General features: G+C 63.9%; 1 protein-coding gene across 8 annotated transcripts; it reads right to left on the bottom strand.

Annotated features, from left to right (window-relative positions):
* Positions 1 to 85: 85 nt before the first annotated feature.
* CAMK2B (calcium/calmodulin dependent protein kinase II beta) lies at positions 86 to 20,219 on the bottom strand. 8 transcript variants are annotated; one of them, XM_056508488.1, is made up of 21 exons: positions 20,083 to 20,219; positions 17,423 to 17,517; positions 15,648 to 15,707; positions 15,344 to 15,398; positions 15,178 to 15,243; positions 12,990 to 13,062; positions 12,333 to 12,435; positions 11,486 to 11,569; positions 10,979 to 11,073; positions 10,670 to 10,792; positions 10,508 to 10,591; positions 9,962 to 10,004; positions 9,450 to 9,524; positions 7,459 to 7,496; positions 7,309 to 7,380; positions 5,803 to 5,847; positions 5,519 to 5,567; positions 2,546 to 2,621; positions 2,283 to 2,377; positions 1,582 to 1,816; positions 86 to 1,516 (listed from the first exon to the last, which is right to left on the bottom strand). In XM_056508488.1, the coding sequence occupies exons 1-20, from the start codon at positions 20,145 to 20,147 to the stop codon at positions 1,584 to 1,586; spliced, it is 1,629 nt and encodes a 542-aa protein (XP_056364463.1). In that variant the 5' UTR covers positions 20,148 to 20,219; the 3' UTR covers positions 86 to 1,516; positions 1,582 to 1,583. The 8 variants fall into 8 exon arrangements, with proteins under 8 accessions (XP_056364463.1, XP_056364465.1, XP_056364466.1 ...); XM_056508490.1 differs by lacking the exon at positions 5,803 to 5,847; XM_056508491.1 differs by lacking the exon at positions 9,450 to 9,524 and having other exon boundaries at positions 7,459 to 7,499; positions 20,083 to 20,212.
* Positions 20,220 to 21,392: the final 1,173 nt, after the last annotated feature.

Below are 21,392 nucleotides of genomic sequence, written 5' to 3'. Positions count from 1 at the left end.
GGGATTTCAGACAGAAGTGTCCTGGGCACCCCAGCAGGGATGGATGCACTTGGCCTTCCCTCTCCACCTCTTACTTTAATCATCATTGGTTTTTCCTCATAATTTATTTGCAGTTTTCCCGAGACAAAAACGAAATCAGAGTCATCTTTTACACTTACAAGGCTCAGAAAGAAAAGACAAAGGGTTTTTGGGGGAGGGGCATGGGGGGGATATGCTGGAGAGGGGGAGACAGAAAAAGAATGAGAGAAAAGGGGAGGAAAGAGAAAAATTTGGCAACGATCCACCAGCATTCATGGGACAGGAACAGCTCAGCTCCTCAACATACAGCGTTAGCGCCCGAGGGTTGCTCCCGCGCAAAGGGCATGCAGAGAAATCATCAGAATAATTAAAAAATAATTAATATCCCCCGCCCGTCCCGCCCCCTCCCCCCAGCCAAAACCAGCCCTCAGCATGGTGGGGATGCCCTGGGGAATCGTGGGGAGTGCCTGGGAGTGGAGTGATGCCTCCCCAGGGACGGGGGTTGGGGTGGTGGGTCCCCCCGAGCGCTGGCCGTGGGAGGGGGGTGCAGGATGTGCTGCCGGTGCCCCTGTGCTGGGGGTCCCCGGCGGAGCAGCCTGTGCCCCCTAAGAGACCCATTCTCTTAGTCTAAAGTGCTTTCGATGCTGCGTCAGTGCTGGCTGGATCGTCCTGAGCCCCCCGCCCCGAACCCCACCGCTCCCCAGCCGCCCTCTGCCCCCTGACATGGCACCCACATCCCCCCTGCCAAACCTGCCAGCACCAGCAGCTGTGACACGGGGTGCTGGGGTGGGGATCAGCAGGGGGGGAACCCGGGGGGGTGACTGGTGGAGTCTCCCAAAGGCACCCACCGTGTTCCCTGCACAGGAGTGCCCAGGATCAGCCTTGGGCCCCCACGGGCAGCACTCCCAGGGGAGGCACTGGACTGGGGTGGAGGGGAGAGTGTGTGTGTCCCCCCCACCTCACTCACCCCCCGGCAGCCCCCCGTTGCTGGGAACCCCCGTGGGAATTCAAAAATAAATAGCTCTCTCTATGTACAGGGGCTGGGGCAGGACAGAGCAAAGCGGAGCCCAAAGAACAACATCCACCACCAGCGACAGCAACACGCCACGAGCACAGCCGGGAGGGGGGCCGGGACCCCCCTTCCCCCCCAGCAGAGACGGGCCAAGGGGGAGGGCTGAGCCCCCCAGCGCCCTCACCTGTGGCCGAGCGGCTGGGTTGGGTTTGGGGGTGTGGGTGGGGTGGGGATTGGGGTGGCTTTCCCCCTTTTTTTTTTTTTTTTTTTTCCTTTTTTTTGTTGTCTTCTCCATTTTGGGGATTTTTTGTTTTTTGTTTTTTTTGTCTTTTTGTTTTCTGCAAACACAGGCACTGGAGGGGGGAGCAGGGGCCAGGGTAGGGGGGACAGGCATGCGGACGCGTGCTTGGGGGGCCGCAGCTCCGGCTGCCGCCTCGGCTCCCATCGCCGTCTCCATCGGGCTGGAACCAGGACAGCCACCGCCAGCTGTGGGGACAGCGCGGTGAGCCACAGCCGGGGCTGCCGGCGCCCCCGGGCGCTCAGCCCCTCACCTTCACTGCAGCGGGGCGACGGGCGCCCCCGAGCCGTGGAAGTGCACGTTCTGCCACTTGCCGTCGCGGCGGTGCCACACGCGCGTCTCCTCGGACTGGCTGGTGCGGGGCCGGCCCTGCGCGTCGATGTACTGCGTGAGGCGGATGTAGGCGATGCAGGCGGCGTCCTCCCCGATGACGTGCACGTGCGGGTTCAGGATGGTCGTGTGGATCGGCTTGTTGTTCTTGGAGAGCACTGCGGGGCGGCCGAGGTCAGCGGGGCGGGGAAGGGGCAGGGATGGGTGAGGAAGGGGATGGGGCAGAGATGGTGGCAGGGGAAGGGGCAGAGGCAGGGATGGGTGAGGAAGGGGCAGGGATGGGGCAGGGATGGGTGAGGAAGGGGCAGGGGCAGGGATGGGTGAGGAAGGGGCAGGGATGGGTGAGGAAGGGGAAGGGGCAGGGATGGTGGCAGGGGAAGGGGCAGAGGCAGGGATGGGTGAGGAAGGGGAAGGGGAGGGATGGTGGCAGTGCAAACGGACAGATGGCCCAGCAGGGGAGGGCTGGGGACAGGCAGGCAAGGTGACCAGGATGGGCAGGCAGTGGGCAAGAGATGGGACAGTGCAGGAGAAAGGCAGGGAGACAGGATGGATCGAGTGGGGCTGGACAGGGAGAGGATGGGCAGGGCAGGGCGGGCAGGTGGCACAGGCACGTCGGGTACTCACAGTTCTCAAAGTAGAAGCGGTGGAAGTCCATCCCCTCCACCAGGTTGCCCAGTGCCTCGGGCTCAAAGGAGGTGAGCCCCGGGTCGCAGATCTTCCTGCAGGCAGCAGGTGAGAGTGGCCCCGCCCAGCCCAGCCCTGCCCAGCCCTGCCCCGCCCATCCCAGCCCCGCCCCAGCCAGCCCTGCCCCGCCCAGCCCCGCCCAGCCCCACCCTGCCCCGCCCATCCCAGCCCCGCCCTGCCCCGCCCTGCCCCTCCCCACTCACGCGTAGGCCTCGAAGTCGCCGTTGTTGACGGCCTCGATGAGCTGCTCCGTGATCTTGATGATCTCCTGCTTGCGGGCTGAGGGCACGTCACTGTCACCAGCACTGCCCCAGCCCCCGGCGGCGCCGGGGTGGATGGACGGGATGTTGGCATGTACATGAGACATGAAGGGGAGGCATGGGGACAGACACAGGGACAGACAGACAGACCTTGTGGGCAGAAAAACCTTGGGGGCAGACAGACAGACCATGGAGATGGACTGTGGGGACAAACACAGGGAGCTTGGGGACAGACCGACCATGAGGGCAGACAGACAGACCACATGGACAGACACGGGGACCTTGAGGACAGACACAGAAACCACGGGGACAGACAAACACCCCTTGGGGACAGAGAGGGATCCCTGTGCTCCCAGGACCCCCACAGCTCTGCCACACCAGTATCCGCACAATCCTCTCAGCATGTCTCCTTGCTAGCCCAGTGCCACCCCTGCATGTCCCAGTGCCATCCCAGTGCCCTCCCAGCATGCTCAAGCATCCCAGTGCCTGCTCAGCATGTTCCAGTAGTTCCAAGTGCATCCCAGCACTCCTCCTGCAAGTCCCAGTATATCCCAGTGCCATTCTAGCACATCCCAAACCAGCCAGTTCCATACCAGTGTTTCCCAGTGCCATCCCACTGTTTCAGTTCCATTCCAGTGCATCCCAGTACTCTCCCAGTTCCATGCGAGTGCACCCCAATACATCCCAGTGCAATCCTAGTGCATCCCAGAGCTGCTCCAGTGTCCTCTGATGCATCCCAGTGCCATCCTATTGCTTCCCAGTGCATTCCAGTATACCCCAGTTCCATCCCAGTGCAACCCTACTGTGACAGCCCAGTACACTCTAGTGCCATTCCATCTCAGTCACATCCCAGGGTGTTCCAATACTATTCCATGGCATCCCAATATACCCCAGTTTACACCAGTACATCTCGGGGCCACCCCACTGCATTTCAATGCAACCCAGTGCCAACCTACTGTGTCCCAGTGCCCTTCTAGTATGTTCCAGTTCACCCCAGTTCCATCCCAGTGCATCCCAGCATCATGCTGCTGAATTCCAGCGCGTGCCTGTGCAATTGCAGTGTGGTCCAGTATCATTCCAGTGTAGCCCATCCCACTATATCCCAATGACTCATTTCATCCTGATGCCATCTCAGTCACCTCAGTTTCATCCTAGTGCAACCCAGTGCCACTTCAGTGCATTCCAAAAGAGCTCAGTTCCATCCCAGTATCTCCTAGTGTTATTCCAGAGCATCCCATACACTCCAGTTTGCCCTGGTGCATCCCAGTAATGTCTCACTGCATCTCTGTGCCAATCTCCTGTATCCCAGTGTAATTCTAGTGTATCCCAATACGTCCCAGTACCACTCCAGTGCATCACAGTACCATTCTACTGCTTCCCAGTGTATCCCAGTACCATTCTAGTGCATTCCAGTATACCCCACTTCTATCCAGTGCATCCCACTGCCACTCCAGTGCATCTCAATTAATCTTAGTACCATTCTACTGTATCCCAGTGCTTCCCAGTCCATTCTTTTGTCTTGCTAACATGTTCCAACAACCTCAGTGCCACTCCTCTATATCCCAGTTTGTCCCAGTGCATCTCAATGTCCCTCCCATGCCCTCCTAGTGCATCTTGGTGACACTTCTGTGCATTCCAACACAGCCCATTTCCTTCCCAGTACGACCCAGTACTATTCCAGAGTGTAACAATACACTCCAGTTTGTGTCAGTGACTTCTCACTACCTCTCAGCGCCAACGTACTGTGTCTCACTGCTATTCCAGGGCATCCCAATACATCCCAGCACAGCCCAGTTCTACCCAGAGCACCTCTTGGTAACATCCCACCATGTCCCAGTATCATTGCAGTGCATCCTGGTGCCACCCCAGTGCCTTTTCAATGAACTCCAGTTGCCATTCCAGCATGTCCAAATCTATTCCATTTTCATCCAAGTGCACCCAACACATCCTGGTACCCTCCCAGTGCATCCCAGCATGCTCCCAGTGCATCCTGGTGCCATCTCAATGAATCCTAATGTCAGCTCAGCTCCAGCCTAGCACACCCCTGATCCATTCCAGTGGATGTGAACACTCCCAGTGCATCCCAGAGATGTCCCAGTGCAACCCCAGTGAATCCTGGTGCCAACCCTGTGCCATTCCAGTGTACCCCAGTGACTCCCAGCGCTATCCCAGTGCCATCCCAAGGCATCCTGTGCCATCTCAAATTCCACCCAGTGCATTCCAGTGCTGCTCCAGCACATCACAGTGCACCAACTGCATCTTGGTGCCACGCCAGTTCCACCCCAATGCAATTCCAGTGTAATCCAAGGCATCCTAGTGCCAACCCAATGCATCCCAGCTCTATTCCAATGCATTCCATCCAGCACACTCCCAGTGCTGCCCCAATGCATCCTTGTGCCATCCCAGTGCATTCCAGTGCCATCCCAGTGCATTCCATCACTGTCCCAGGGTATTCTAGTGCCATTCCAGTGCACCCCAATGCATCCTTGTGCCACCCCAGCTTCATCCCAGTGTATTTCAGTGCTGCTCCAGTGCATCTCAGCGAACCAAATGCCAGTGCCATCCCAGTGCCATTCCAGTGCACCCCAGTGCCTCTTAGTGTCATCTCAGCACATCCCAGCTCCAGCCCAGTGCATTCTAGCACACTCCCAATGCATCCTAGTGCCATCATAGTGCATTCCACAACTGTCCATCACAGTGCCGTCCCAGTGCATCCTGAAGCCATCCCGGTTCTTCCCAGTACCATTCCAGTGCACCCCAATGCATACTGATGCCATCCTAGAGCCATCCCAGTACACTGCAAGACCCTCCCAGTGCATCCCAGTGCCATTCCAGCGCAACCCAATGCAACCTAGCAGGACCCCAGTGCACCCCAGCTCCCTCCCAGTGCACCCTGCCGCCCCCTGCGCCCGTCACCTTTGGTGTCCTCGTCCTCAATGGTGGTGTTGGTGCTGTCGGAGGACTCCTGCTCACGGCGGCGGTGGGGAGGAGACACAAACAGGGGGTCAGACCTGGCCCCGGGGGTGGGGAGGGGGGACAAGCCCGGCCAGGGCTCGGCAGGACCCCAAGGCCGCCGGACGCCGCAGGGGACCGCGCTGTCACCGCGCTGTCACCGCGCCCGTGCGCACTGCTCGTCCAGGGCACCCCCCCGCGACATGGCTGATGCTGGGGGAGGATGAGGCGGAAAGCAGGGGCGGTACCTTGGTGCCGTCCGCGGGGTTATGAATTACAGTAGTTTGAGGCTCCTACGGGAGAAGGGACACAGACAGACGCGGGGGTGGGGGAAGCGAGAGCCCGGAGGGGACAACGAGGGGGGACGAGAGCAGCACGTGGACAGGGGCGAGGAGAGACCCAGACCAGATTTGGGAAGGGGATAGAGAGGGGGGAGAGAAGCAGAGAGTCATTAGTCCAGCACAGCCAAATGGTTTAATTCACAGACATGGAGAGGGAAGAAAGGAGGGAAAAAGGTGGGCAGAGCCGGGGGAGAGACGCAGTGAGGCCAAAAAGGTGAGCTGGGCTGGGGGCAGCTCCGTGCCCCTGTCCTGCATCCCGGTGCCCAGGGGCTCCACTCACCTGGCAACTGAGCATCCCAGGCATCCCTGTGCCTGAATCCCAACCATCCTGCTGCCTGCATCCTGAGCACTGCCCTCAGCTTGCACCCACACCACCCCTGTGTCTGCCTCCCAACTGTCCCAAGCATCCCTTGGCTGGCATCCCAATGGTCCCTGTGTCTGGATCCTGACCATCCTGGTGCCCACCTCTCGAGCACTCAGTATCCACAGCTTCCTGCTGCCTGCATCCCACCCTCACTGTGTGGAGCAGGCACCGCTTTCCCCATATCCTGCACTCCCTTCCCAGTGCACAGCACTCTGTGCCTGCTGGGCATCACCCTGCCTGTATCCTGCCCTCATGGTACCATGACCATGCCCTCGTGCTGCACCCCTGTGCCATAAAGGTCACAACGGGCATCCCTGCACCTACCCTGCTGCTGGCATTGCCAGAGAACCCCCAAACTGCACCTGCTGTTCCAGACAGCCACACCTTTCTTGTGTCCCACACTCCCTGTGCCAGCTGGGCAGTCCTGTGTCTGGATCCTGCACTAACCTCACCTGCGAGGTCACAGCAGCCCCACCCTTGTGGCCCTGCACCTGCCTTGCCACTGGCATTGCAGGGTGTCCCTGTCCCCCAGCCCTTCACCCACCTCGCCATCTGTGCCACCAGGATCCTCCTGCCTGTGGCTTGTCCCCATTATGGGGCATTGATGTTTGTACCCTGCACCCACTTTGTTCTCGTGGTGGGGCACCCCCACACTCATGTCTTGTACCCACCTTGGTCCCCATGTCACAGGACATCCTCATGCCCATCTCCTGCACCCACCTTGCTGTCCCCATGGCAGGTACATCTCTGTGTCCTGGACCTACCTTGTCCCTATGGTGGGACACCCGCATGACTGTGTCCTGCACCCGTGTCACTGTCCCCACGGCTGAGGGAGACGCGGGGCTGTCCACATGCCCGCACCCTTCACCCACCTTGTCTGTGCAGCGGGGTCACCCTGTGCCCCTGTCCTGCACACTCCTTTCCATCCTCGGGACCCCCCCCCAGCGAGCCCAGGAACGGCTGGTCAGGGGCGCGCACGGTGCTGGATGGGCTGGTGGGATGGATCCAATGGGATGGGGGTCTGGGGGCGCAGGGCAGGGGGCACCTACCAGAGCGGTGGGCGGGAGAGTCCCCTTGGGGCTGGTGACGCCCGCGCTGCCTTTGGTGCTGTTGGTCTGGGGCTGGAGGGAGAGACGGAAGGGGCTCAGTGGCGTGGGGGGAGCAGCCATCCCCGCTTCTCCCGGCCCCCCGGCCCTCACCTTCACGCCATCCGCCTTCTTGTTCAGTAAGCTCTTAGCTGCTGCGGGAGGAGACAGTGTCAGTGCTCCCCCCTGCACAAGGGACACCCCAAACCCGGCCCTTCCCACCACCTGACCCCACCCTGGGCGCCGGCAGCACCTGCCGCCCCGGTGTCCAAGAGGGGGAACATATGGGTGTCCCCATCCTGGGGGATGTTCCCGTTTTGGAGGGGTGGTCCCCACGCTGGGAGGGGGGTCCCCATTCTAAGGGGGTCTCCATTTTGAGAGGTAACCCCACGCTGGGAGGGGTGTCCCCATCCTGGGGATGTTCCCTTACTGGAGGGAGTCCCCATGCTGGGTGGGGTGTCCCCACCCTAAGGAATCCCCATTTTGGGGAGGTTCTCCATGCTGGGAGGGTGTCCCCAACCTGAAGGGGTCCCCAACCTCAGGAAGGTCCCCATCCTGGGGGAAGAGACTGTCCCCACCCAGGGAGGGCTTTCCCCAACCTTGTGGGGCCATCCCCATCCTGGTGGGTGTCCCAGTCCTAGCGGGAGGTTCCCAAACTCAGGGGGGTCCCCAGCCTTGGGGGAGGTTCCCATCCTGGAAGGGATGTCCTCAACCTGTGGAGATCCCCATCCAGGCAGGGTGTCCCCATTCTAGAGGGAAAGGTCCCCAAACTCAGTGGGTCCTCAGACTGGGGGAAGGAGGTGCCCCCAACCTGAGGGGGTCCCCATCCTGGTGGCCCCTGCACTGGGCAGGCAGGACTGGCTTACCTTGGAGAAATGCAGAGAGGAAAGCAAGAGAGAGGAGTGGGGACGGGGGCAAGAGAGAAACGGAGAGGGGGGAAAGGAGGAAAAAGGGGAAAACATAAAAAAAGAACATAAAAAAGATGAGTTGAGTACAGGGCGTGGGGACAGCTGCCTGTGCCCCCCTGTCTCCCTGGAGGGGGACAAGGATAGGCACGGGTATGAGCATCTGTCACTGCTACCATGACCTCTGGCCAGTGGGGGAACAGGGGGTGATGGGGACATGGTGGGGCACAGGTGGTTGTGGAGTGTGGAGGGCAGTCACCTCGAGCATCCTTGTCATTCCTCCACACTGAGGGACCCCTCCCCTGGCTCCATCACAAGCTGAGGGGGGATGTGCGGTGACAAGTCCAGTGACAGCAGAGTGGCGCCCATCAGCACCAAAGGAAGGGGCGGGGAGGAGGAGATGAGCCACACATCCCTCCCCCGTGGACCTACGTCTCCTCAGGAGTCCCTAGCACGCTGTCCCCAAGGGTCCCGGTCCCTCCTCTGAAAGCGGGCGGGCGCTGAGAGGTGGGGGTTTAAACCAGAGCCAAAGTGGGGGCGGGAGGGGGACCCCAGCGGTAGCCCTTCGTGTGGGGATGGTTTAAGACCCGCCGAGTGTTTCGCGGCTCACAAACACCGGCTGCAGCTCTCAGAAGCCGGGGGGAAGCGCAGGCTGGCGGGGCGCTGCCGGGGGACACATGCGAGGGGGCACATGCGGGGTGGGACGCAGGGGGGCACGGGGACACGGGACATGCAGCCGTGCGCCCCCTGCCATGCACGGTGCGCCCCCCGTGTGCAGGAGGGGGGCAGCGGAGGGGGGACACACCCCAGAATTATCCCCCCGCCCCAGCTCCTCGTGGTGACCCAGACGGGCGCCCTGGGGATGGCACAGCGCGTCCCCTCCGGGAACCAGCGGCCCGGGGCCGAGCACTCAGCAGCCCCGCCCTGGGGCTGGGGGCTGCTGCAGAGACCCCCGGGCAGCTGCGGGGACAGCGGGGACAGCGGGGACAGCGGCATTCCCTGGTGCCAGCGGGGCTGCGGGGCCGTGCCGGGGCCATGCATGCGCTCCGGTTTCCGAGGAGGTGCCCGAAACCCGCTGGGGAGGGGGGAGGCAGGGAAGAGGATGGTTGGAGGAGAGGGCGACACGGGGATGGAGGATCTGGGGACACACAGAGACCGAGCGGGGCCGGGGGGCCGGGGGCCCTTTGCGGACGCGTCTACCTTGTTCCACCAGCCCCAGGGGGGCCCCGGCAGCGGCCGCCGACATGGTGGGAGGAGCGGTGGTCTGTCTGCCCACTGCGGGCCGCGGGAGAGAGAGAGAGGGAGCAGAGCTCCTGTTAGGAGGGGCGGGCAGGGGCTGCAGCCGGGACCCCACCTTCCCCCCCCCAACACGAGCTCCTGGGGTGCCCATCAGCCTGGCCTCAGGCCTGGTGCTGCTCCGTCCCCCTCCCCGTGTCGCCCCCCCGCCAGCCACCGCAGTGGGGGGGGACACACGGGGACCGGGCGCTACCTGCTGCTGTGTGCGTGGGGCGGGGGCCGGGTCCTGCACCCACCGTGGCTACCACATGCCCCGTCCTCACCGATGGGGAAAAAATGGGTGAGGGGGTTAAGGAAGGGAGGGGAGAAAGAGAGAAAGACAGCGAGATAGAGAGAGGGGGGCACCGGCCCGGGGGGGGCTATGGAGGGGGGGCTGCGGCCCCCGGCCCCCCCGGCCAGTGGGAGCCCCCCCTTACCTGAAAAGTTCCTGGTGGCCAACATGGTGGTGAGGATGGCACCCTGCGGAAAGGGCAGCGTGAGCCGGGGACAGGGCAGGAGGGGCCCTGGGGCACGGGGCGAGAAATGGGGCGACGGGATGGGGGTGGTACAGGATGGAGCCAGGGGACCAGGCAGTGGGATAGAAGGTGCAGACTCGGGGGTGCAGCTGGGTGGGGGCAGGCTAGAGCCACGGCATGGGGCAAGATACTGGGCAGGGACACGGCGGGACCGTGACGCACTGTGTGTCCCTGGGATGGGACCAAAGCCTGCAGCAGAGCACCAGAGTGGGAAGGGAGTGTGCCCCATGGAAAGGCACGGCAAGGCCCTGATGGGTGCTGGGGTGGGAACATAGTGTACCAGGTACTGCCAGAGTGTGCAGGGCAGGGCAGGGGTCCCACAGCGGGCAGGGGAGGGTCCCACAGAAGGCAGGGCAGGGGTCCCACGAGAGCCCCGGGGAGAGGCAGGGTGATGCTGGCAGGGTGAGCACTGTCCCCAGCCCACGCCTTCCCCACCAGCCCCCTCACCTTGAGCTTCCTCCGGGCATTGAACTTTTTCAAGCACTCCACTGTCTCCTGCCTGTGCATCATGGAGGCCACGGTGGAACGTTGCTGCGGGGGACAGCGGGGTCAGCACCAGGGCCAGCGGTGCCCGGCCAGGGAGACGCGCCCGGGGCACGCGGCACTTACGCAGACCCACGGGTGCTTGAGGGCCTCGTGGGCTGTGATGCGCTTGGCGGGGTTGATGGTCAGCATCTGATTGATGAGGTTTTTCGCTTCGGGGGTGACTGTGTCCCACTCAGGTGAAGGGAACTGGGGGAGCACAGGGACACGGGGGTGGCAGCTGTGGAGGGGCAGCCCCACATCCCTGCGCATCTCCAGCCAGCCACCCAAGACACGGCCGAAGCCGCCCCAGGCTCTGCTGAGGATCAGCTGCAGCGTCCCTCAGAAGGCTCCGGGGCAGCGCTGCAGCCGGGGGGTCCTGGCACCGGGACTTACATCGTAGGCCCCAGCCTTGATTTGTTGGTAGAGCTTGTGCTGGTCCTCGTCCCAGAACGGCGGGTAGCCCACCAGCAGGATGTACAGGATGACCCCTGAGCCAGGGAGAGCGGGGTTAGGGGAGTGCAGGGACCCCAAACCACCCCGGCTCCCTCCGGCCCTGCAATGTGCCCGTGACAAAGCAGTTACTGCCAACACGACCAGGATGGCACAGACAGGGGACAGTGTGGCACTGCCGGGTACATGGCACAGTGTGGCCCCAGGATGGGGTCTGAGCCAGAGCAGGAACTGAGACGAGCATAGAAATGGGATGGGAAAGAGGGTGAGACTAGGATGGGAATGGGATAAGACTAGAATGGAGCCGGGAAGTGCCAAAATGGAAGTGGGATGGGATCAGAATGATCAGTTCGGACAGAGATGGGGCAGAGATTAAGATGGGATTGGGCAGGAGCTGGGCAGGGATTAAGGCAGAGATTGGGCAGGGACTGGGCAGGGACTGGCTCTCACCGCATGCCCAGATGTCCACCGGTTTGCCGTAGGCCTCTTTGCGCAGGACCTCGGGGGACAGATAGCCAGGGGTGCCTGCAAATCCTGGGACAGAGACAGAGATGGGTGAGGAGGGACAGGTGAGCCACAACGGGAGGGGACAAGGACAGGACACAGTGCAGGGCACAGGACTGGGACATGGGCGTGGGGTAGATGCAGCAGGAAGGGAGCAGGGACTCAGCGGACATGGAGGGACACAGCAGACCCAGCAGGGGCACGGAGAGCAGGACACAGTGGGAGGGGCTGGGCTGGGCTGGGGCTGGGCTGGGCTGGGGCTGGGGCTGGGGCTGGGGCTGGGCTGGGGCTGGGGCTGGGCTGGGGCTGGGCTGGGCTGGGGCTGGGCTGGGCTGTTCTGGGCTGGGGCTGGGCTGGGCTGGGCTGGGCTGGGCTGGGGCTGGGGCTGGGCTGGGGCTGGGCTGGGGCTGGGGCTGGGCTGGGGCTGGGCTGGGGCTGGGTTGGGCTGGGCTGGGCTGGGGCTGGGGCTGGGCTGGGGCTGGGCTGGGGCTGGGCTGGGCTGGGGCTGGGGCTGGGGCTGGGTTGGGCTGGGCTGGGGCTGGGCTGGGCTGGGGCTGGGCTGGGCTGGGCTGGGCTGGGCTGGGCTGGGGCTGGGCTGGGCTGGGCTGGGCTGGGGCTGGGCTGGGTTGGGCTGGGGCTGGGGCTGGGCTGGGCTGGGCTGGGCTGGGGCTGGGGCTGGGCTGGGCTGGGCTGGGCTGGGCTGGGCTGGGGCTGGGGCTGGGGCTGGGGCTGGGGCTGGGCTGTTTTGGGCTGGGCTGGGCTGGGCTGGGGGACTGGGGGCAGCAGTACCCACCGAACCAGGCCTGCTGATCCCCCTGCACCTCGATGGCGAGCCCAAAGTCCGCCAGCTTCACTGCTGCCCCTTTGCACTTGCTGGCCAGGAGCAGGTTCTCCGGCTGCGCAGTCACCGGGCACAGGCAGCGCCAGGCACGCACAGCACCGGGCACAGACACGGGTGGGGACACAGAGGAGGGATGGGGCAGGCAGAGGGAAGTTACCGCTGCCACCGACCCGCTGCCCATCAGCCGGTTCCCAGCCGGGCTGTGGCCATGGGTGCTCCATGGCACAGCCCCACAGCCAGCCCAGGTCATCCTGTCTCAGTGTCCTCATCCCAGCATCCCCCCCAGTCCCACCAGCCCTCCATGTCCCACCCGCCACCCCCGTGTCCTGCCCTGACCCCCCAGCCAGGCTCCAGCTGCTCCCACCCCCACGCCCCCATCCCCACCAGTGCACTCCCCCTGGGGCAATGGCAGCTGGGGGGCTGCAGAACTGTGCCACAACTGGGACACATCCCAGGAAGCGGCAGATGGGAGTGCTCAGAGCTGAGGGGATGCCCCGAGCCCATCCAGAGCTCAGTGACTCCCCAGAGCCCATGGGCCAGGAGCACGCCCAGGTTGTGGGCACCCCAAGGACTGGGCAGGGGCTGAGGGGCTTGTGGGAACACACTTACCTTGAGGTCCCTGTGGACCACCCCCATCTGGTGACAGTGCAGGACAGCCTCCAGGATCTGCTGGATGCAGTGGCTGCGTGCAAATGGGAGGGGGGTCAGAGGTACGCTGCTCCCCCACCTCCCACACCCCCTGTCCATCACTGCACCTCCAAACCAGCCCCTGTCCCACTGCTGGGGCTCCACTGCACCCAGGGGCAACTGAAAAAATCAGTAGTGACCTGGGATTTGTGGGTGCTGTGCATGGCACCTCCTCTGTACCCCTGCCAGGGGGCTCAGCCCTGGGGCATCATCCCCAGGGGGACTCCTGAGGGATCATCATCTGGGGAGCTCACCCAGAGGGGTTACTGCTGGGGAGAGTCCACCTGGGGTGGGCCTTTGCCTAGGGGACACCTATGGGGATGTCACTGCCTGAGGGGGGGATCATCTTGAGGCTGTCACTCCTTCCTGGGGAACATCAGCCCTGGGAGCACCTGGTTCCTTCCAACCCAAGTCTCAAGGACGACCCAGGGATCATCCAGGGAGCATATCACTGTCTGGGGGTCACCCCTTGGGGAGCATCCCTTGGGGGTCACCTCTGGGGTACATCCCAGGGTTGTCACTTCAAGGGGGTTCTGACTAGGGGTCACACCTGTGAAATCATCCCTTGGGGGGTCACTACTTGGGGTCAGCCTGGGGCTGGTCACTGGCTGAAGGTCACTGCCGGAGGGTGTGACCCCCTCAGCACCTACCAGGTGAGCTCCAGCCTTGGCACAGAGCCATGGGGGTCATCCCAGTGGTGCTTTTGTGCCCACCCCTGTCCCCCAGGGGAGCCCCCCTATCCCTGCTGCCGCCCAGACACTGGGATCCCCCAGACAGGACTCACGGGGGAAGGGGGGAACAGGGGATGGGGAGGGGCAGAGGGGTGGATGGAGACGAGACAAGAAAGAAAGAGGGAAAGAGCGAGGGGATGAGAGCCTGAAATGGGGGTGAAGGGGGGCCCCACCTAGCTGGGGGAGCAGGGGCATTAAGGGGGGCAACCTCCCTCTGAGGGGGGGCAAAAAAGGGGGGTCAGGGAGAAAAAAGAGTGAGGAGAAAGCCCCACAGCAGGGTCCTGCCGAGTGGAGCGGGGGCCGGGAAGCGGGGGCAGCGTGGGTGGGGGCAGCGAGGGGGAAATGGCCCCCCCGGCCCCCCCCAGATACTGACCTGCGGCTCCCTCTGCTCAGGGGCAAAGTGATGGGTGGGAGGAACGCGGGCAAAGAGCTCATGGACACAGTGACTGCAAAACAGAACGGGGGGCAGGGGCGGGGGGGCGGGATGGAGGGTTAGGGGCGGGAGAGGGGGCAGGATATGGGGGCAGGATAGGGCAAAGGGTGTGGGAGGGGGGCGGGATGGGGTGAAGGGGTGAAGGGGTGCAGGATGGAGGGGAAGGGGGCGGGAGACTGGGGCAGGATGAGGTAAAGGAGGTGAGAGTGGGGGGCAGTTTGCGGGGTGGGATGAGGTAAAGGGGTGGGAGGTAAGAAGTGGGGTCAGGGTGTGGGGACAGGCTGGGGGAAAGGGGTGGGAGAAAGAGGCAGGAGAGGGGGACGGGAGGGTAAGGGGCATTTCAGGGGCAAGGACGGGTGTAGGAGGCAAAACAGAGGGCAAGGGCTGGGGGGGCAGCGAGCAGAGGGCAGCGGTGGGACGCACGGACACACAGATGGACACACGGACACACACAGAGCCGAGCAACGTGTGATGGGAGACGAGAGGGACAGAGGGGTGGGGGGAATGGATGGAAGAGGTGAGGGGCACGAGGGGACAGGGACGAGGGGAGGAGGGGGGCGGAGATGGGGGGAACGAGAGAGGGGGAGAAACAATGTTGTGAAAGCCCAGAGACCACGGGGAGGGGCACACGGCGGCACACAGGGCACTGGCGGGCTGGGACAGCACACAAGGGGCCCTGGGGGCCCCCCACTTGCCACCAGCCCCCCAGCACAGGTCATGATAGTGCCAGGACTCAGCAGCAGAGGGGGGAGCATGGAGTGGGAAGTGGAATATGGGGGTCCCCACCCCACCCAGCAGCAGGATGGAGCCAGTGGAGGGGTTAATAACACGGGGGCCGAGGGGGTGCCCCCTGCCTGCCTCGCTGGAGCTGCCCCATCCCTGCAGGCCTCCCAGTGGCTGGGGGTGTCCAGGGCTTTAGGGGGTGCACGGGGAGGTGAAGGCTCACCTGGCATCAGCCTCACTGTAGTACTCCCGCGCCACTATGTCCTCAAAGAGCTCACCACCTGTCACCCTGAAACACAGCCAGGCAGCACGTCACCTTGAGACCCCTGGGAGCCCCCAGGACCCCCTAGGCCCCTCCTGAAGCTCAGGGAGCCTCCTGCCACACTCACAGGTCAAAGACGAGGTAATGAAACCCCTCCTCAGAGATGCTGTCGTGGAGCCGCACTGTGGGGACCAGACGGGGACAGGGACAGGCTCAGTCTCAGCCCCCACACGCCCCCTGGCCCCCTCCCCCAGGCACCCACGTGTGTCTGTGTCACATGCAGCCCACGCACCCACACCCAGCGTCCCACAGGTGGCACCCAGAGGGACCCAGGATGGGATCCCCAAGGGACACCCAGCATATCCCCAGGGTGTCACTCGGGGCGTCCCAGCCGGCGCGCAGTGCTGAGCCCCGGTGTCGCGGCCACTCACCGATGTTGGAGTGCTTGAGCAGCCGGCAGATGCGCGCCTCGCGCTCCAGCTTCTGGTGGTCTGTGGGGGCAGCGGTCAGGGGACACCTGCCCTGGCCCCCGCCCCATCTCCTGTCCCCAGCCCGCCCCAGCGAGCGCAGCCGCAGGTGCCCGTGGGGTGCGTGTGGCTCTGTGGGGTGTGCAGGTACTGGGGCAGGGCTGGGGGCTTGGGCACGTGTGTCTGGGCGTGCACAAGTGCGAGTGTGCACAGGTGGGTTGGGTGTGCGTGTGGATACAGGTGTGCACAGGTGTGCATGTTCCTGTGTGGGCCCACGAGTGAGGCTGTGCATGCCTGTCCACACGAACAGACGGGTGTGCACGTGAGCAAGCACCTGTGGCTGCACCTGTGTGTGGATACAGAGGTGTGAGCTGTACAGGTGTGATGGGTGTGCAGGGCTATCCGTGTCCCGCAGCTGTGCACACACGTGGGTGTGGCTGTACCTTGTGTACCTATGTGTGCAGCCATACAGCTCCATGGCTGTACTTGTGTGCACAGGTGTACACACCTGTGTGCATCAGTGTACCTGTGTTTGTATGTGATGTGGAGTGTGCAGCTGTACCCCTGTGCGTGCAAGTAGGTGCAGGTATGCACATCTGTGCAGCTGTGTGTGACTTGACATGACGTGTGCCTGCAACAGCCACTGTATGAGTGCACACGTGTAGCAGAGTGCAGCTGCCCTCTGGATGTGTCTGCACACAGGAACGCACAGACACGTGCACAGATGTGCACACAGCTCACACACAGTTCACACACAGTGCACTGCTCCACTCATAGCTCACACCTGTGCAGCTAGAGCCACAGACACACTCACCTGTGCACACACAGAACACACACACACCCTGTGCCACTCTATGCTGCCTCCCATCCAGATGCACATCCAAAACATCTACACCTCTGCACACTGTCACACATCCCACACCTGCAAACACCTGTACACCCCCACTGCTGAGCACACTCCACCCCACAGGCACCCACTCTGGTCTCAGATGTGCACACCCAGCAGTGCCCACCTTCATGTGTAACCACACACACACACACACACAGACACTGTGGATGTGTGCACACCCGCAGCCCTGCTGACACACTCTGCTCACACCTGGGTGCACACACACACACACACATCTGCAGATACACTCAGGCACCCCCTGCTCACAAGTGGGTGAACACCCACACACATGTGCACACACACCATGAACACACATATGAGCAAGCACCATGAACACACATCTGTGCACACACTCAGGTACCTCCACTGCTCATGTGCACACACCCACTGTCACACACACCCCCACGTACACACTGCACACACCTGTGCACACACTCAGGTACCTCCACTGCTCATGTGCACACACCCACTGTCACACACACCCCCACGTACACACTGCACACACCTGTGCACAGGCAGCTCAGAGCTCACACCTGTGCAAGCACACCCGCCCCCCTCCCTCCCCATCTGCTTACACCTGTGTACCTGCAGGACACCCCTCAGGGACAGATGATGTCCTGACGGGCCCCGTGGGAGGCAGCAGGGGGGATAACGGGGACAGGCAGGGCCAGACCCCACCCCCTGGAGCATTCACCCCCCACCAGCACCCGGTGTTGCCAGCACCACTGGGGTCACAAACTGCCATCGGTGTCGTGGCCACCAGGGGTTATCACAGGTACCAAAGATGTCTGGGAGCCACCCCCTCAGGTGCCAGGGGCTTCTCGGGGAGTCCCGGGGCTCCTGGTCCTACCTCTGGCTGAGAGCTTTTTGGTATTGATGATCTTAGCAGCGTACTCATGGCCAGTGCAGAGCTTGACGCAGCGCCGGACGACCGAGAAAGCTCCCCTGGGGAGGGACAGGCTCAGCACGCCCCGAAGCACCCGGGGGGCGGGCGGGGGGGCTCCCACCCATGACTCAGCACCCGAGGTCAGGGGGCTGCGCCCACAGTGACTCAGCAGCACGGGGGTGAACCCCAACACGGGGTGGGGAGGGAGGACCCTGCTCTGGGTGCACTGGGGGGGCACCAGAGGGTGGCTGGGGGAAGGAGGCAGGAGGGGGAACTCGGTGCCACGCATCACCGGGGGATGGGGGGGTCGCGGGAAGGATCCAGCACCCGCAGCTCGTTGCCATGGGAACAGTGGGTGGCCCGGATGGCAGCAGTGGCCGTGGTGGTGGCGGGGATGGTGATGATGGTAGTGGTGGTGACAGTGGTGACAGCAGGCACAGGACCCAGCTGTGACTATAGGAAGCTGGCAGTCACCAACACCACCGGGACAGGGACAGAGATAAGAAAAGCATGGTGGTGCCCATGCCAGGCAGAAGCACCTGCAGCCCCTTCAAGTGACATCAGCACCTGTCCCCCTTCCAGGACCCACGTCCCTGCACATCCCCTGCCTCTTGCCTGCCCGACAGGCCCCTCCATTAGTGGGTCAAGGCAGCGTCAGGGCACACAGAGGAGATCCCCATAACAGGCTGGGGACACGGCTGAGACCAGCAGCACCCCAGTCCTGCCGTGGAGAGGGTGCTGTGTGGGACGTGTGCCCTGGGGAGGGCGCAGGGCCCGGCTGTCCCCCGCCACCGCCCCATGTCCCCATGTCCTCAGGCACCAAGGGCCCCATGCTGGCCAGAAGAACGGGGATCCTCTCACCACCAGGGGAAAAGCGGAGGTTCCCAGGGCCCTGACCCCTCCCCATGTGGCCCCCAGGACAGGGGACATGGTGGTGGCAGCCCCTGAGGGGGGGCACACTGTAATGGCGCGAGCCATGCCTCAGTTTCCCTGCGGCGAGAGGAATATCCCCCAGCCTGGCGAGGGGGCACACATGCGTGATGGCTGGCAGGCTACACTGGAAGATGGGAAGGGGGAAACAGGACCACGTTGCCATGGCAACCAGGATGGGCTGGATATTGGGCAGACCGAGAGAACAGCCCCCGATCCGCACCATGTTCCCCCTGCTGGTACCCCCGAAGGGACTACAGCCATCCCTGCAAAATGCTCCCGCGGTCTAGGGCGGTGGGGGTGCAGCCCCCTCACAAAAGGCCTGACTCCCTCCCCCCTCCCCTCATTTTACTCCCGGCCAATCCCTGCCCGTGGATGGGGGGGAACTGAAACCCCCGTGGCCCTGGGGCAAATGAACCCCCCCTGAAAGGTCCTCTTCAGCTCCCCACAACCCACCCGAGGGGGTCACGATGCAGGGGGTGCAGCTGGGCGGCTCGGAAGGATTGAGGCCGGCAGAGGGAACCTGGGAGTCTTTAAGGCCCGGGGGGCCCAGGAGGGCTGAAGTCTATACGGACCCGAAGGGGGAGTGGATTTGGGAGTTATATAAGGCCCAAAAGGGGTCTAATAGGGGATGGGGGGAGTATGGTCTAAAAGGACCAAAGGAGAGAGGGATGGGGGGGTCTGCAGAGATCGGAGAGGGTCTATGGAAATGGCGGGGGGGGAGCTGGAGGGATGGGGAAATCCATCAGGGTGAGGGGCAAGGGGGTCCTGAAAGGGGAGGAGGTCCAAAAGGAGCAGGTGCCTATAAATGCTCAAGGATGGTCTGGATAATGGGGGGTGTCTACGGGGGGGCTGTAAGGACTAGGGAGGGGGCAGTCTATCAGGATTGAGGGGGGTGGAAGGTTGGGAAGGGACCGGGGGGGCTATAAGGACTAGAGGGGGTGGGGGTTTGTAGGATCTTTGGGGGGGGTGTCTGTGAGAATGGGGGTTCTATTGGAGCAAGGGGGCTTTAAGGACTGAGAGGATCTGCAGGAGCCAGGGGCAGGATTAGGAGTGCTGGGGGAATCTCTGAAAACTGGGGGTGTTGATGAGGAATTGGGGGGTCTGTAAGGATGGAGTGTCCATAGGGTCAAGGGCAGCTACAAGGACTGAGTGGGGGGTCTCTAGGGACAGGCGATGGGGGACTGCAGGGGATCTGGAGGGATGGAGGAGGGGTCTGGGGTGAGCAGGACTGGGGGGATGAGAACAGATCAGGGGAGTCTAAAGGTGAGGGTCCATGGGCTGCAGGGACTGGGGGGCTGTGGGGAGGGGGGGCCAGAGGAGCTGAGGGGTCCGGGCCGCCGGGGAGGGCTGGAAGGCCCCGGGAGGGGGGCGGTATAAGGGGTGGGGGCCAGTGGGGGGGCAGGGCCAATACCGGGGGGAGGGCAGTACCGGGGGGGGGAGCTGGGCAGGGCCGGTCCCGGGGGGGTGGGCTGGGGGGGGGGGGGCCGGTCCCGGGGGGGCGGGGGGGGCCGGTCCCGGGTGTCCCATCCCGGGGGATAGGAGCGGGGGGGGGGATGCGTCACGTCTGCACCGAGCGGCTTCCCGAGCCCCGGGCAGCGCCCCCCGCCCCCGCCGCGCCCCGGGACCGGGACCGGGACCGGGACCGGGACCAGGACCGGGGCCGGGGCCGGGGCCGGGGCCGCCGCCCTTACTTGCCGATCTCCTCGTAGAGCTGGTACTCGTCGGTGAAGCGGGTGCAGGGCACGGTGGTGGCCATGCTGCCGCCGCGCCGCGCCGCAATGAGCCGCCCCGGCACCGGCTCCGCTCGGCTCCGGCTCCGCCCGGCGCGGGGGGCGGGGGGAGGCGCCGGGCCGGGGGAGGCTCCAGCCCGGGACAGCCCCCGCCGCCCCCCCGCCCGGGATCCCCCCAGCCCCCTCCGCGGGGCACCCCCACCTCGGACCTGCCCCCGCACGCCGGGGGGATCCCCCTTGTCTCCACACGGGCCCCATAAGCAGACGCCCCAACCCCGGCACCCCTTTATCCCAAATTACCCCCGGGAGTGGGATACCAAGCCCCCACCCCCAAAGGCCCCATATCCAGACGCCCCTTCCCGGGACTCCCCCCCTAAATAGCCCCGTGTCCGGACTCCCTGTGACGGATTCCCCACAGGACCCCAAATCTAGACTCACATCCGCACCCCCCGCAACAGGACTCGCATCCAGACCCCTCCCAAGAATCTCACAACCCCGCGCAAAGGACCCCAAACCTGCACCCCACATTCTCCCCCTAAAAGGCCCCAATACCCAGATAACCTGCTCAAAGACCCCACATCCATGTCCTGCCTTCCCTCTCGGGGAATCCCCCCTATTCCCCCAATACTGAGCTCCCTCCTCCCGCACCAATGTCACCCCAAACAACCCTTCCAGGCTCCAACCCCTCCCTAAGCAAAACACCCGGGAGAGGTCGGGGCGGGATAAAATCACTCTCCCGCTTCCCCCAAGGGCACCTTGCAGCCCCCCAGCGTCAGCAGCATAATGCGGGGTGCACACGAACCGCCGCCCTCGAGGGCAGCGGCAGCCGCAGGGCCGGGACACGGGGCGCTCCCCCCGAGGGTGGGCGGGTGGGCGGCGGGCGCTGCTGTTGCCATGGGGACCGTGGGCGGCGGGGGCCGGGGGCCGCGGGCCCGGTGTGCGCATCAGCACCGGGAGATGTCGGCACTGCCGCTGGGGGACAGGGGAGCGGGGTGGGTGACACCGCGGGGGTGGTGTCCCCAAAGCACCCACCACATGAAACCTAGCCAGTTTTGGGGATCCCATATCCACCCCCCCACCTCAAGGACCCCAAAATCCAGCTCCCTCCGGAATCCCACATTCCAACATCCCCACGCCCGGGTAGCCCCTAAATCCAGCCCTCCTCAGAGTACCCTAGATATCCTATAGCCCCTCCCAGGGATCTCAAAATTCACTGCCTCCACCCTCAGGGATCCATCCACACCCTGAAGGACCCCCAAATTCCACTCTCT

Source organism: Oenanthe melanoleuca, chromosome 22 (genome assembly GCF_029582105.1).
Source record: "Oenanthe melanoleuca isolate GR-GAL-2019-014 chromosome 22, OMel1.0, whole genome shotgun sequence".
Lineage (NCBI taxonomy): Eukaryota > Metazoa > Chordata > Aves > Passeriformes > Muscicapidae > Oenanthe > Oenanthe melanoleuca.
This window is presented reverse-complemented; position numbering and strand designations above follow the sequence as displayed.

Excerpts from the sequence above, each read along its gene's own strand:
- CAMK2B (XM_056508488.1), bottom strand. The coding sequence starts at position 20,147 with ATGGCCACCACCGTGCCCTGCACCCGCTTCACCGACGAGTACCAGCTC. Across the intron at positions 17,518-20,082 it reads CTCTACGAGGAGATCGGCAA|GGGAGCTTTCTCGGTCGTCC; the intron begins GTAAGGGCGGCG and ends GTCCCTCCCCAG. Across the intron at positions 10,793-10,978 it reads TCAAGGCTGGGGCCTACGAT|TTCCCTTCACCTGAGTGGGA; the intron begins GTAAGTCCCGGT and ends GTGCTCCCCCAG.